This window comes from Pseudophryne corroboree, chromosome 6 (assembly GCF_028390025.1).
Source record: "Pseudophryne corroboree isolate aPseCor3 chromosome 6, aPseCor3.hap2, whole genome shotgun sequence".
Taxonomy (NCBI): Eukaryota; Metazoa; Chordata; class Amphibia; order Anura; family Myobatrachidae; genus Pseudophryne; species Pseudophryne corroboree.
In genome coordinates this window covers 292,066,699-292,079,073 of record NC_086449.1, presented here as the reverse complement: position 1 = coordinate 292,079,073, position 12,375 = coordinate 292,066,699, and the positions used below count along the sequence as shown (strand labels likewise).

General features: G+C 47.3%; 1 protein-coding gene across 1 annotated transcript in view; it reads right to left on the bottom strand.

Moving 5' to 3' along the window:
* PIGB (phosphatidylinositol glycan anchor biosynthesis class B) overlaps positions 1-12,290 on the bottom strand; it is a 57,257-nt gene extending 44,967 nt beyond the window's left edge. Inside the window, exons 1-2 of the mRNA XM_063926129.1 lie at positions 11,903-12,290; positions 1,320-1,452 (exon numbers count right to left, since the gene is read on the bottom strand). Of these exons, the coding sequence (XP_063782199.1) occupies positions 1,320-1,452; positions 11,903-12,029 (260 nt within the window). The 5' untranslated portion in view covers positions 12,030-12,290. The remainder of the gene's footprint in view (positions 1-1,319; positions 1,453-11,902) is intronic.
* Between the last annotated feature and the right edge of the window lie 85 nt (positions 12,291-12,375).

Sequence of the window (12,375 nt, the reverse complement as noted above, 5' to 3'; positions counted from 1 at the left end):
CGCGGCTCCGGGAACGGACGATCGAGGTCGGGCCCTGTGTTCGATCCCTCTGGAGCTAATGGTGTCCAGTAGCCTTAGAAGCACAAGCTAGCTGCAAGCAGGTAGGTTTGCTTCTCTCCCCTAAGTCCCACGTAGCAGTGAGTCTGTTGCCAGCAGATCTCACTGAAAATAAAAAACCTAACAAATACTTTCTTTTTAGTGAACTCAGGAGAGCCCACTAAGTGCATCCAGCTCTGGCCGGGCACAGATTCTAACTGGGGTCTGGAGGAGGGGCATAGAGGGAGGAGCCAGTGCACACCAGATGTAGTACCTAATCTTTCTTTAAAGAGTGCCCAGTCTCCTGCGGAGCCCGTCTATTCCCCATGGTCCTTACGGAGTACCCAGCATCCACTAGGACGTCAGAGAAACAACAGTACACAACCATAATAAATTCTCACTCTCTAGTCATCTAGTTTGGGTTGACTGATAATAGTGAACAGCGTCTTACAATGTATGTGTACTGTAAATGCAATGTCAAATATCAGGTTCTGGGGAGTATTGGCCCTTTAAGAGCTTTAAAATAAATACTCTTGGTTGCTTTATGGCTGCTGTAGAAAGGACTTTGCAAGTGTTAGGAATGTTCTCTGGCCCTCATTCCGAGTTGATCGGTCGCAAGGCGAATTTAGCAGAGTTACACACGCTAAGCCGCCGCCTACTGGGAGTGAATCTTAGCTTCTTAAAATTGCGAACGATGTATTCGCAATATTGCGATTACTAACTACTTAGCAGTTTCAGAGTAGCTCCAGACTTACTCTGCCTGTGCGATCAGTTCAGTGCTTGTCGTTCCTGGTTGACGTCACAAACACACCCAGCGTTCGCCCAGGCACTCCCACCGTTTCTCCGGCCACTCCTGCGTTTTTTCCGGAAACGGTAGCGTTTTCAGTCACACGCCCCTGAAACGCCGTGTTTCCGCCCAGTAACACCCATTTCCTGTCAATCACATTACGATCGCCGGAGCGAAGAAAAAGCCGTGAGTAAAAATACTTTCTTCATAGTAAAGTTACTTGGCGCAGTCGCAGTGCGAACATTGCGCATGCGTACTAAGCGGATTTTCACTGCGATGCAATGAAAAATACCGAGCGAACAACTCGGAATGAGGCCTCTGTTTTTCACTAAGCAACATGCAAAACACCTGCAAAGTACGCCAAAATACAGGCACCAGTACAGGGACTTGCTATATAATATATCAGTCAAACTTTTATAAAAACATTTACCATAGAATTACAAAAGGTACTTTAACAATAAAAACTCTGTACTATTATTAAAATAAAGGATATTTAAAAGTCATATTATGTGCAACTTCAAGTGACTGCCAGTATTCATCTGGAACAAAGCTGGTTTGTACCAAGATGCAGTTAACAACACGAAAACAAATTGTCAGCAAAACAAGGTAAATGTTTTCTCCAAAGAGACCTATGGAAACAAAACAAGAGAGCTCATTAAAAGTAAATAAATTATATATTATATATTAATAGTAACTTGAAAATAATAATAAAGTCTTATTACACACTGCTAAACATAGTAATTTAATATTGGGGTTCTCTTACCATGGTTTACATATTTTGATGTTTAAATAATGAGTTTAAAAATTTATGTAGCACCATATAAAATACATATATAGTGAATACTGGCGTATTTTTTTTTGTAAAGACCTGTGGGTAGGGTGTATTTAGAATTATGGGGGTATCAAATTAGCTGCAATATCGCGGTTTCCCGATAAATTATCGCAAACATGGCAATAAGTCTCCATAGGGTTTATTGCGGATTTGTCTTCACCATCGCGGAGCTGGTGCTAAGTAGTGCAAAAATCCCTATTTTAAGGGGAAAATTTCAGGATTTGGTTCTGAGCCCCTGGTAACCCTGTGAATTACTAATTAGGCACTTATACGTTTTTAATTATTTTTACTTATCCAATAATGACATGTAATTTTTGGGATCACAAAATGCAAAGTGACGGAAATTGGGGTAAAAGGTTTGAGACAGGTATATTGGGGTGCTTTATGAATGGGACGTGTTTTCAGACTTGCAAGTGGGAGTAATCTGTTTCCACTTTTTATTTTTATTTTTAAGTTCCCTAAAATGACCCAGATATATACTTATACCCCTTTTTATGTACCCCAAATTTAATGAGAGCACTTATTTTGCTGAAAAAAAATGGGTTTTATGGTAAGAACTTACCGTTGTTAAAACTCTTTCTGTGAGGTACACTGGGCTCCACAAGGATGGACAATGGGGTGTAGAGTAGGCTCTTGATCCGAGGCACCAACAGGCTCAAAGCTTTGACTGTTCCCAGAATGCACAGTGCCGTCTCCTCTATAACCCCGCCTCCCTGCACAGGAGCTCAGTTTTTAGTTAACCAGCCCAATGCAGTAGCAGTAAAAGAGACGACAACGGTTAGTAGCCACATACACCACACACTCACGACTGGAGAAGTGTCAGCGGCTAATGTCATACCAACCCAAAGAAGCTAAGTGCGTCAGGGTGGGCGCCTTGTGGAGCCCAGTGTACCTCGCAGAAAGAGTTTTAACAACGGTAAGTTCTAACCATAAAACTCGTTTTCTGCTGCGGGGTACACTGGGCTCCACAAGGATGAACAATGGGGATGTCCTAAAACAGTTCCTTATGGGAGGGGACGCACTGTAGCGGGCACAAGAACCCGGCGTCCAAAGGAAGCATCCTGGGAAGCGGCAGTATCGAAGGCATAAAACCTTATGAACGTGTTCACGGAGGAACACGTAGCCGCCTTGCACAATTGGTCAAGGGTCGCACCACGTTGGGCCGCCCAAGAAGGTCCAACAGACCGAGTAGAATGGGCCGTAATGTGAGCAGGAGCTGACAGACCAGCCTTCACATAAGCATGTGCAATCACCATTCTAATCCACCTGGCCAGGGTCTGCTTGTGAGCAGGCCAGCCACGTTTGTAAAATCCAAACAAAACAAAGAGAGAATCAGATTTTCGAGTAGAAGCAGTTCTCTTCATATAGATACAGAGAGCCCGTACTACATCCAAAGACCGCTCTTTGGAAGACAAGTCAGGAAAGACAAAGGCCGGAACCACAATCTCCTGATTAAGGTGGAACGAGGAAACCACCTTCGGTAAATAACCGGGACGAGTCCGAAGTACCGCCCGTTCACGGTGAAAAATCAGATATGGGGAACTACAGGAAAGGGCACCCGACACTCTTCTAGCAGAGGCAATAGCCAGCAAGAACACCACCTTAAGGGAAAGCCACTTAAGATCAGCTGAACCAAGGGGTTCAAACGGAGGCTGCTGCAACGCCTCCAAAACCACAGACAAGTCCCAAGGAGCCAGAGGCGGGACATAGGGAGGCTGGATACGCAACACACCTTGAGTGAAAGTATGAACATCAGGTAAAGTCGCAATTTTTCTCTGAAACCACACCGACAAGGCAGAAATATGAACCTTAAGGGAGGCCAGACGCAAGCCTAAATCCAGGCCCTGCTGCAGAAAAGCCAAAAGTTTGGCTGTACTAAACTTGGAAGCGTCATAATTGTTAGATGCGCACCAAACAAAGTAGGAATGCCAGACCCTATGGTAAATCCGGGCAGAAACCTGTTTCCGGGCCCGCAACATAGTTTTAATGACATCCTCAGAAAAACCCTTAGCCCTCAAGACGGAAGCTTCAAGAGCCACGCCGTCAAAGACAGCCGGGCTAGGTCCTGGTAGACACAGGGGCCCTGAACGAGGAGGTCTGGCCGTTGTGGAAGTAGAATTGGACGTTCTGACGATAGGCCCTGCAGGTCTGAGAACCAGTGCCGTCTGGGCCACGCTGGAGCTATGAGAAGCAGAATTCCTTTTTCTTGCTTGAACTTCCGAATTACCCTGGGCAGGAGTGACACCGGAGGGAACACGTACGGCAGCCGAAACCTCCACGGCACCGCCAGCGCATCCTTGAATGCTGCTTGAGGATCCCTTGTCCTTGCTCCGAAGACCGGAACCTTGTGATTGTGTCGAGACGCCATCAGATCTACGTCTGGAAGACCCCACTTTTCCACTAGGAGTTGAAACACTTCTGGATGGAGGCCCCACTCGCCGGCATGCACGTCCTGACGACTGAGAAAGTCAGCTTCCCAATTCAGGACTCCTGAAATGAATATTGCCTATATGGCCAGTAGATGGCGTTCCGCCCAATGTAGAATCCGTGAGACTTCCTTCATTGCCAGACGGCTTCGAGTGCCGCCTTGATGATTTTTGTAAGCCACTGTGGTGGCGTTGTCTGACTGCACTTGAACAGGACGGTTGTGAATTAAATGCTGGGCTACGGTCAATGCATTGAAGACCGCCCGCAATTCCAGAATGTTGATTGAGAGGAGGGACTCCTCCTTGGTCCACCGACCCTGAAGGGAGTGTTGCTCCAGCACCGCGCCCCAACCTCTTAGACTGGCATCTGTCGTCAACAGTACCCAGTTGGATATCCAGAAGGGATGGCCCCTCTTCACTTTTTTCTTCAAAAAAAGCTCTTCTTAGGGCTGCCTGGAGCAGCCCCTCTGTTATGTACCTGCTTACTGCAGCACCAACTACAAAACTTAGCTCCTGCGCTGGGAGGCGGGGTTATAGAGGAGGCGGCGCTGTGCATTCTGGGAACAGTCAAAGCTTTGAGCCTGTTGGTGCCTCGGATCAAGATCCTACTCTACACCCCATTGTCCATCCTTGTGGAGCCCAGTGTACCCTGCAGCAGAAAAGTAGCTATCATTTTGCCACATTTTTAAAAAATGCATAACAGCAATTTGACCCAATTTAATGACACAAAATAGTTTTATTATGCCCACTAACAGACTACTATAACATTTTCCTATGTTTGTTTGGCTTTTTTGTAAGTACAGGCAGATGTCCCCACTTCTTCCTATACTTATCTGAGCTTTTGCTGGCTAGTATCGTGTGATCTCGATATCGCTGTTTTGGAATAGGATAAGTGCGATAAACTGGAACTTGCTGGCTGCGATAAGCCGATTTTTTGCCAGATATTTGCGATAACATTAGCCGCAATCACGTCATTGCGGATAATTGGATACCCCCCTTAGTGTTCCCCTAGTCATATAAAATATAACTGTTTACATCACATACTCACTACTTCCTTAACAATAAAAATAAGAATTTACTTACCGATAATTCTATTTCTCGGAGTCCGTAGTGGATGCTGGGGTTCCTGAAAGGACCATGGGGAATAGCGGCTCCGCAGGAGACAGGGCACAAAAAGTAAAGCTTTAGGATCAGGTGGTGTGCACTGGCTCCTCCCCCTATGACCCTCCTCCAAGCCTCAGTTAGGATACTGTGCCCGGACGAGCGTACACAATAAGGAAGGATTTATGAATCCCGGGTAAGACTCATACCAGCCACACCAATCACACTGTACAACCTGTGATCTGAACCCAGTTAACAGTATGATAACAGCGGAGCCTCTGAAAGATGGCTCACAACAATAATAACCCGATTTTTGTAACTATGTACAAGTATTGCAGATAATCCGCACTTGGGATGGGCGCCCAGCATCCACTACGGACTCCGAGAAATAGAATTATCGGTAAGTAAATTCTTATTTTCTCTATCGTCCTAGTGGATGCTGGGGTTCCTGAAAGGACCATGGGGATTATACCAAAGCTCCCAAACGGGCGGGAGAGTGCGGATGACTCTGCAGCACCGAATGAGAGAACTCCAGGTCCTCCTTAGCCAGGTTATCAAATTTGTAGGATTTTACAAACGTGTTTGCCCCTGACTAAATAGCCGCTCGGCAAAGTTGTAAAGCCGAGACCCCTCGGGCAGCCGCCCAAGATGAGCCCACCTTCCTTGTGGAATGGGCATTTACATATTTTGGCTGTGGCAGGCCTGCCACAGAATGTGCAAGCTGAATTGTATTACACATCCAACTAGCAAAAGTCTGCTTAGAAGCAAGAGCACCCAGTTTGTTGGGTGCATACAGGATAACAGCAAGTCAGTTTTCCTGACTCCAGCCGTCCTGGAACCTATATTTTCAGGGCCCTGACCACATCTAGCAACTTGGAGTCCTCCAAGTCCCTAGTAGGCGCAAGACACCACAATAAGCTGGTTCAGGTGAAACACTGACACCACCTTAGGGAGAGAACTGGGGACGAGTCCGCAGCTCTGCCCTGTCCGAATGGACAAACAGATATGGGCTTTTTTGAGAAAAAAACCACCAATTTGACACTCGCCTGGTCCAGGCCAGGTCCAAGAGCATGTTCATTTTTCATGTGAGATGCTTCAAATCCACAGATTTGACTGGTTTTAAACCAATGTGTTTTGAGGAATCCCAGAACTACGTTGAGATCCCACAGTGCCACTGGAGGCACAAAAGGGGGTTGTATATGCAATACTCCCTTGACAAACTTCTGGACTTCAGGAACTGAAGCCAATTCTTTCTGGAAGAAAAATCGACAGGGCCGAAATTTGAACCTTAATGGACCCCAATTTGAGGCCCATAGACACTCCTGTTTGCAGGAAATGCAGGAATCGACCGAGTTGAAATTTCTTCGTGGGGCCTTCCTGGCCTCACACCACGCAACATATTTTCGCCACATGTGGTGATAATGTTGTGCGGTCACCTCCTTTCTGGCTTTGACCAGGGTAGGAATGACCTCTTCCTGAATGCCTTTTCCCTTAGGATCCGGCGTTCCATTGCCATGCCGTCAAACGCAGCTGCGGTAAGTCTTGGAACAGACATGGTACTTGCTGAAACAAGTCCCTTCTTAGCGGCAGAGGCCATAAGTCCTCTGTGAGCATCTCTTGAAGTTCCGGGTACCAAGTCCTTCTTGGCCAATCCGGAGCCATGAGTATAGTTCTTACTCCTCTACGTCTTATAATTCTCAGTACCTTAGGTATGAAAAGCAGAGGATGGAACACATACACCGACTGGTACACCCACGGTGTTACCAGAACGTCCACAGCTATTGCCTGAGGGTCTCTTAACCTGGCGCAATACCTGTCCCGTTTTTTGTTCAGACGGGACGCCATCATGTCCACCTTTGGTAATTCCCAACGGTTTACAATCATGTGGAAAACTTCCCCATGAAGTTCCCACTCTGCCGGGTGGAGGTCGTGCCTACTGAGGAAGTCTGCTTCCCAGTTTCCATTCCCGGAATGAAACACTGCTGACAGTGCTATCACATGATTTTCCGCCCAGCGAAAAGTCCTTGCAGTTTTTGCCACTGCCCTCCTGCTTCTTGTGCCGCCCTGTCTATTTACGTGGGCGACTGCCGTGATGTTTTATCCCACTGGATCAATACCGGCTGACCTTGAAGCAGAGGTCTTGCTAAGCTTAGAGCATTATAAATTTACCCTTAGCTATATTTATGTGGAGAAAAGTCTCCAGACTTGATCACACTCCCTGGAAATTTTTTCCTTGTGTGACTGCTCCCCAGCCTCTCGGGCTGGCCTCCGTGGTCACCAACATCCAAAACTGAATGCCGAATCTGCGGCCCTCTAGAAGATGAGCACTCTGTAACCACCACAGGAGAGACACCCTTGTCCTTGGATATAGGGTTATCCGCTGATGCATCTGAAGATGCGATCCGGACCATTTGTCCAGCAGATCCCACTGAAAAGTTCTTGCATGAAATCTGCCGACTGGAATTGCTTCGAAGGAAGTCACCATTTTTTTACCATGGCCCTTGTGCAATGATGCACTGATTTTAGGAGGTTCCTGACTAGCTCGGATAACTCCCTGGCTTTCTCTTCCGGGAGAAACACCTTTTTCTGGACTGTGTCCAGAATCATCCCTAAGCACAGGAGACTTGTTGTCGGGATCAGCTGCGATTTTGGAATATTTAGAATCCACCCCTGCTGTTGTAACAGTATCTGAGATAGTACTACTCCGACCTCCAACTGTTCCCTGGACTTTGCCCTTATCAGGAGATCGTCCAAGTAAGGGATAATTAAGACGCCTTTTCTTCGAAGAAGAACCATCATTTCGGCCATTACCTTGGTAAAGACCCGGGGTGCCGTGGACAATCCAAACGGCAGCGTCTGAAACTGATAGTGACAGTTCTGTACCACGAACCTGAGGTACCCTTAGTGATAAGGGCAAATTTGGGACATGGAGGTAAGCATCCCTGATGTCTCGGGACACCATATAGTCCCCTTCTTCCCGGTTCGTTATCACTGCTCTGAGTGACTCCATCTTGACTTGAACCTTTGTAAGTGTTCAAATTTTTTTAGATTTAGAATAGGTCTCACCTAGCCTTCTGGCTTCAGTACCACAATATAGTGTGGAATAATACCCCTTTTCTTGTTGTAGGAGGGGTAATTTAATTATCACCTGCTGGGAATACAGCTCGTGAATTGTTTCCCATACTGCCTCCTTGTCGGAGGGAGACCTTGGTAAAGCAGACTTCAGGAGCCTGCGCAGGGGAAACGTCTCGACATTCCAATCTGTACCCCTGGGATACTACTTGTAGGATCCAGGGGTCCTGTACGGTCTCAGCGTCATGCTGAGAGCTTGTCAGAAGCGGTGGAACGCTTCTGTTCCTGGGAATGGGCTGCCTGCTGCAGTCTTCTTCCCTTTCCTCTATCCCTGGGCAGATATGACTCTTATAGGGACGAAAGGACTGAAGCTGAAAAGACGGTGTCTTTTTCTGCAGAGATGTGACTTAGGGTAAAAAACGGTGGATTTTCCAGCAGTTGCCGTGGCCACCAGGTCCGATGGACCGACCCCAAATAACTCCTCTTCCTTTATACGGCAATACACCTTTGTGCCGTTTGGAATCTGCATCACCTGACCACTGTCGTGTCCATAAACATCTTCTGGCAGATATGGACATCGCACTTACTCTTGATGCCAGAGTGCAAATATCCCTCTGTGCATCTCGCATATATAGAAATGCATCCTTTAAATGCTCTATAGTCAATAAAATACTGTCCCTGTCAAGGGTATCAATATTTTTAGTCAGGGAATCCGACCAAGCCACCCCAGCTCTGCACATCCAGGCTGAGGCGATCGCTGGTCGCAGTATAACACCAGTATGTGTGTATATACTTTTTATGATATTTTCCAGCCTCCTGTCAGCTGGCTCCTTGAGGACGGCCCTATCTATAGACGGTACCGCCACTTGTTCTGATAAGCGTGTGAGCGCCTTATCCACCCTAAGGGGTGTTTCCCAACGCGCCCTAACTTCTGGCGGGAAAGGGTATACCGCCCATATTTTCTATCGGGGGGAACCCACGCATCATCACACACTTCATTTAATTTATCTGATTCAGGAAAAACTACGGTAGTTTTTTTCACATCCCACATAATACCCTCTTTTGTGGTACTTGTAGTATCAGAAATATGTAACACCTCCTTCATTGCCCTTAACGTGTGGCCCTAATAAGGAATACGTTTGTTTATTCACCGTCGACACTGGATTCAGTGTCCCTGTCTGTGTCTGTGTCGACCGACTAAAGTAAACGGGCGTTTTAAAACCCCTGACGGTGTTTTTGAGACGTCTGGACCGGTACTAATTGTTTGTCGGCCGTCTCATGTCGTCAACCGACCTTGCCGCGTGTTGACATTATCACGTAATTCCCTAAATAAGCCATCCATTCCGGTGTCGACTCCCTAGAGAGTGACATCACCATTACAGGCAATTGCTCCGCCTCCTCACCAACATCGTCCTCATACATGTCGACACACACGTACCGACACACAGCACACACACAGGGAATGCTCTGATAGAGGACAGGACCTACTAGCCCTTTGGAGAGACAGAGGGAGAGTTTGCCAGCACACACCAAAAACGCTATAATTATATAGGGACAACCTTATATAAGTGTTTTCCCTTATAGCATCTTTTTTATATATTTCTAACGCCAAATTTGTGCCCCCCCTCTCTGTTTTAACCCTGTTTCTGTAGTGCAGTGCAGGGGAGAGCCTGGGAGCCTTCCCTCCAGCCTTTCGGTGAGGGAAAATGGCGCTGTGTGCTGAGGAGATAGGCCCCGCCCCTTTTTCGGCGGCCTCGTCTCCCGCTCTTAACGGATTCTGGCAGGGGTTAAATATCTCCATATAGCCCCCGGAGGCTATATGTGAGGTATTTTTAGCCAAAAATAGGTTTTCATTGCCTCCCAGGGCGCCCCCCTTCCAGCGCCCTGCACCCTCAGTGACTGCCGTGTGAAGTGTGCTGAGAGGAAATGGCGCACAGCTGCAGTGCTGTGCGCTACCTTAAGAAGACTGAGGAGTCTTCATGCCGCCGATTCTGGACCTTCTTCTTGTTTCAGCATCTGCAAGGGGGCCGGCGGCGAGGCTCCGGTGACCATCCAGGCTGTACCTGTGATCGTCCCTCTGGAGCTAATGTCCAGTAGCCAAAGAAGCCAATCCATCCTGCACGCAGGTGAGTTCACTTCTTCTCCCCTAAGTCCCTCGTTGCAGTGATCCTGTTGCCAGCAGGACTCACTGTAAAATAAAAAACCTAAGCTAAACTTTTCTAAGCAGCTCTTTAGGAGAGCCACCTAGATTGCACCCTTCTCGGCCGGGCACAAAAATCTAACTGAGGCTTGGAGGAGGGTCATAGGGGGAGGAGCCAGTGCACACCACCTGATCCTAAAGCTTTACTTTTTGTGCCCTGTCTCCTGCGGAGCCGCTATTCCCCATGGTCCTTTCAGGAACCCCAGCATCCACTAGGACGATAGAGAAAATACTCTGTCCTTTTTCATGATAAAATAAAATATTAAAATGGAACAGGTTGATTAATTGACAGAATGCCTAAATATGCCAAATTTGCTTATATGGTACTTAAACACCTCGTGTGACTTCTCTATTGATATTTTTACTCAGTGATATTACCTAGTGGCTTCCTTTTATTTGTATAATATTTAATTCTTATAGTAACTAGTTCCAGAAACAGGAAGAAAACTGTGAAACAATTTCAGAGATTAATAAAATAAAGGGTAGATTCTATTAGCGGCAATGTGCCAGCGATACATGGCTGCGGACATCCGCCTACTTCGGTCTAATTTTCCTGCAACAATGCTGGCCGTGCTGTGCTGTTCTGGGATGGAGCAACAAGGCCGGGACGCTAACTGATACCCCTTTTCCACTAGCTCATAAAACACGGGTAAACGCACGGGGCGCGCATTTACCTGTGTGTTTTGCTAGTGGAAAACTGTCCCTCCGCAAAAACCCGGATCAAGTGACCCATGAATCCTACCCGGGTAGCTATCTGGGTAGGACACGGGAATGATCCAGGTAGGGTTGTAGTGTAAACGGAAGCCATGTCAATGCAACACGGTTCCTGTTTACACTGTATGGAAGGGTGGCGCTGGGTGATCATGTGATCTCCCAGCGCCGCCCCTGCCGCGTCACTAGCAGCGTCACCAACCTGGCAATATGCCGGGATGGTGACTGCTGATGGGAAAGGGGCCATTGATGCTGGTCGCACCCGTGTCAGGCTCCCGGCTGCGACCCGCATCGTAATGGAAAAGGGGTATGAATGGCCCCAAAGTCTTTGAAGACTTATCCATAGTGTGGAAGCTACTATACACTGTATCTGGTGTCACATTTCAGGTGTGCAGCAGTACCTTCCTGTGCATAGAAGGCATAGTTTTTCATGTTTTATTTTATTTATATATAGATATAGATATATATATATACACATATATAAAATTTCCAATGTAAATGTGACATACAGCAACTATTAGCTGTATGTATATATATATATATATATATATATATATATATATATCATATCTCCTATCATTGCGTCACATGGTGATTGCACTGTGCAGAGTGGCGGCCCTAGGCGCCCCAGTACACCGCATACATAGAGGAGCGGTGACAGGTCTAGCAGGTGGTTATAGACAGGGAGGAGGATGGGGCGCGGCCGGCCTCCGGGGGGGGGGGCGCTGCTGTGTTACCTCCTCCCGCTTCCCCGCCGCTCTCCTTGCTGTACAGTTTGGACTTTCTCTTCCGCAGCTGCACGGAGCCCGGTGATGAGCTCGGTCTCCTAAAGGAGGCCATTGCCCGGCTTCTTATCTTCTCCATACTGTTACTGACACCGCGCCCCGCTGTCACTCTCTCCCAGCTCCTGTCTGCCACAGTTACTGGCGGCAGCGGCCATTTTCCCGGAGAATGAGAGACACTCTGGCTGTTCGCAGTAACTCTGGCCCCCACCACAAAAAAATGTTTCTTGCAGTGTAATACAGTGACCAATCTTAAGAACAGCTTGTCAGGTGCGCAGCTCACAGTGACGGAGACATTTTGTTGTAGACAAATATATCACTTTCAGTGTATGGTCACCGGGCCGCACCCTCAGACCTCTGGTCGCATTAATATAACGTAGACGATTAAAACAAAGTAACTCGTTGGTTGCTGCTTGGCAACGTAAGAT